The sequence below is a fragment of the Miscanthus floridulus genome, chromosome 18, assembly GCF_019320115.1.
Source record: "Miscanthus floridulus cultivar M001 chromosome 18, ASM1932011v1, whole genome shotgun sequence".
Classification (NCBI taxonomy): Eukaryota; Viridiplantae; Streptophyta; class Magnoliopsida; order Poales; family Poaceae; genus Miscanthus; species Miscanthus floridulus.
In genome coordinates, this window is record NC_089597.1 from 113301576 (window position 1) to 113304621 (window position 3046).

Below are 3046 nucleotides of genomic sequence, written 5' to 3' on the forward strand. Positions count from 1 at the left end.
TACTTTTTAGTCATAGAACAATATTTTTCTCTCACAACATTTTAGCATAAGTATCAACCTAAACCAAGTTTTAGCGTAAGCGAACAAGGTAATCACTGTAGTGCTAAGATCAAAGTCATACACTGCGGATTTGCGCTTTAGCTAGAAAGTATTTTTTTTAAAAAAAATAGCTAGCTCTAGACAGTGAAACCTGGCGCCTTTACTAGACGCACATGTATTGGCGTACGTACGTAAAGCAGCAAGCGTGCGCAAATACAGACGAGACGACAAGGGATATACATGCTACGCCTACCTCCGGAGCGAGCACTGTTGCACCCGCCGTGGCCATAAATGATTGGGGTCACCGCCCGTTCGGTGAGTCCGCCAGCCTCCCTCTTTCTCCTCCAGTCCTCCTCTCCTGTCCCGGATCGACGCGCTGCAGGCAGCTAGCTAGCTGCAGCTCCGTCCTTGCCCTCCACAGTCTAGCCTCCAGCATATACGCCCACCCTATCTATCGCCACCCGCGTCCCGTCCTCCTCCATCAGTAACCACTCCTTGTGGTCTCTCTCGCGGTGTCGCCTCCTGCAGCCTCTCGCAAGTCGAAACTCGCCAGAAAGGGAAACCGCATCTGCTCCCCTCTCCCGTCTCGGCGCCGCCGCCGCCTGATCGACCAGAGAGCCCAGAGCGGGGCGACGAGGCCGTCCGGGGCTCAGGTGAGCTCGACTTGTGTGCGATTTCTGTTGTTCTCTTCTCGCTGCTGGTTAAAATTGGCGTGTCTCGGCTCCCACTGGCCCTTTTTCTAGCCTGTGCGCGTCAGTTTTCTAGGTAGGCTGCCGCAGTAGCTTTTTTTTTAGCCTCTACTCTGGGTACTGCTGTAGAATTTGTCCATGTACGAACACACACCCACACACACTACACACCACGCGTACACAATCAGATCTATAACTATACGTAGATATGAAGACCGTGTCCTTCTTAAGATCACCGGAACCATCCATGGCTCTGTAGGCGACGGGCGCGTCGCAATCCCTTTGTAGCTTCACACACGATAGAGGCTGTAGAATTGTTTTGGGAATCCCGGTGAGAGACATGAGTCGAATCCAGGATTCGAACCCACGCCGGCAGCGAGCGCACCTGGCTCAGCTAGCCAACCGAACCCAGTTCGGTTCTCGCTGCCGCAGTAGCTGCTGCAGCTGCAGCTGCTTACCTCCGATCAGGCAATTCTTGGGATGTACTGCCCTCAGAGGCGCCGTACTTGCCCTGGACCAGACTGATTCTGATTTCATCTCCCCTTTGCAAACCCTAGTTCTTTTACTCCTCTTTTCTCGATTACTAATAAGTAGCAGCAGAATCCAGGACCACGAAATCCAGAGCTTGTAGTTTACAATTTGTTCTTCTTCCCACTTTCCGCCGCCTCGAAAGCTTCTCTCCCTTCTGCACAAGCATGTAATCCAACTCGCTCGTGGGTGATGGCGGCGAAAAGCTTAGTTTTTTGACTTGGTGTTTTGGTTCCCGGCGTTGCCGTCGCACTAATCGAGGGGGGTTGCATGCAGATCTGAGGCGCGAGGAGCAAGCGAAGGACATGCAGGTCGGAGGAGGCGCGGCGGCGGCGGCGGGCGCGGAGGCGCCCCGCCCGAGCCGCTACGAGTCGCAGAAGCGGCGGGACTGGCACACGTTCGGGCAGTACCTGCGCAACCACCGGCCGCCGCTGGAGCTGGCGCGGTGCAGCGGCGCGCACGTGCTCGAGTTCCTGCGCTACCTCGACCAGTTCGGCAAGACCAAGGTCCACGCGCCGGGTTGCCCCTTCTTCGGTCACCCGTCGCCGCCCGCGCCGTGCCCGTGCCCGCTGCGCCAGGCCTGGGGCAGCCTCGACGCGCTCGTCGGCCGCCTGCGCGCCGCCTTCGAGGAGCACGGGGGCCGGCCCGAGGCCAACCCCTTCGGCGCGCGCGCCGTGCGCCTCTACCTCCGCGAGGTCCGCGACAGCCAGGCCAAGGCGCGCGGCATCGCCTACGAGAAGAAGCGCCGGAAGCGGCCGTCCGCCTCGTCCCAGTCGTCGCCGCAGGCCGCGACGACCCCGCGGCAGCAGCCCCCTCCCGCCTCCTCGCCGGCCCTGTCGGACGCGGCGGCCGAGAGGCCCGACGTGGGGGCGCACGTGCCGGACGCCGGGCACCAGCACCATCACCTGCACCAGCACCACTTCTTCATGCCACACCCGCAGTTCCTGCACGGATTCAGCCTGCTGCCGGGCAACCCCGAAGCGGTGGCTGCCAATGGCAATGGCAGCAGCGCTAGCGTCGCTGCCGGCAGCGGGGACGAGATAGCGCTGGCGGTGGCGGCGGCGGCGGCGGCGGAGGCGCACGCGGCGGGGTGCATGCTGCCGCTGTCGGTGTTCAACTAGGCAGGCGTGTAACCAAGCAGCGAGGTAGGGCTTAAACAATAGTAGATTAATCCGGGTGCTTATCTAGTGTTAAGATCGATCTCATTGTCGCGATTGAGATGAACCGATCAACGCAAGGACGTACGTGCTGCTGTTCTTCAGGATTTCCTATTCCCATCTCTTTTGGTTACATCATGCTCCTGCATTTCCTGCTGGGAAATAGTAGTAGTAGCTGTGCTTGGTACTGTAGGGTTTGCAGAATCCTGCTTGGCTTGTGTATGCAATGCAATGATGATGGAGATATAATATAATGGAAGGCTTAATTTTCAGACTAAATGTTCTTGATGCTTTCTCTCTGGGATTAATATTGGATATCTGATTCTTGGGTCTTTGTACATACGGAGTAGTATCTCTTCTTTTGAGATGGCATGCATCCTTTTAATTTTTGTCCTAGTATATATGCACTCTTGATAGATCAATGGTTGTTCGATTTTCAGGTATGCGACTTACGGAGTACGAGTACAAGTTACAACGCACAGACTAACACTTTATACATGATATGCACATGAAGTTTTTCTTTTGAGGGCAATGATGCATACACAAGCTGATAACATGTTATAATTAATACAAAATTTAAGATAATTTGGAATAAAGAACCCACAAACTGCGAGACATTTGCATTCAGATTCT

The 3046-nt window shown here is 55.7% G+C and overlaps 1 protein-coding gene across 2 annotated transcripts; it reads left to right on the plus strand.

The window, feature by feature from the left end:
- The first annotated feature begins 402 nt into the window (after positions 1-402).
- On the plus strand, positions 403-2687 carry LOC136521330 (protein G1-like1). 2 transcript variants are annotated; one of them, XM_066515059.1, is made up of 2 exons: positions 403-692; positions 1533-2687. In XM_066515059.1, exon 2 carries the CDS (start codon positions 1562-1564, stop codon positions 2375-2377), a length of 816 nt encoding a protein of 271 aa, XP_066371156.1. In that variant the 5' UTR covers positions 403-692; positions 1533-1561; the 3' UTR covers positions 2378-2687. The 2 variants fall into 2 exon arrangements, with proteins under 2 accessions (XP_066371156.1, XP_066371158.1); XM_066515061.1 differs by lacking the exon at positions 403-692 and adding an exon at positions 736-1425.
- Positions 2688-3046: the final 359 nt, after the last annotated feature.

What these genes read in the sequence shown, in the direction of transcription:
- LOC136521330 (XM_066515059.1), top strand. Translation starts at nt 1,562, where the DNA reads ATGCAGGTCGGAGGAGGCGCGGCGGCGGCGGCGGGCGCGGAGGCGCCC.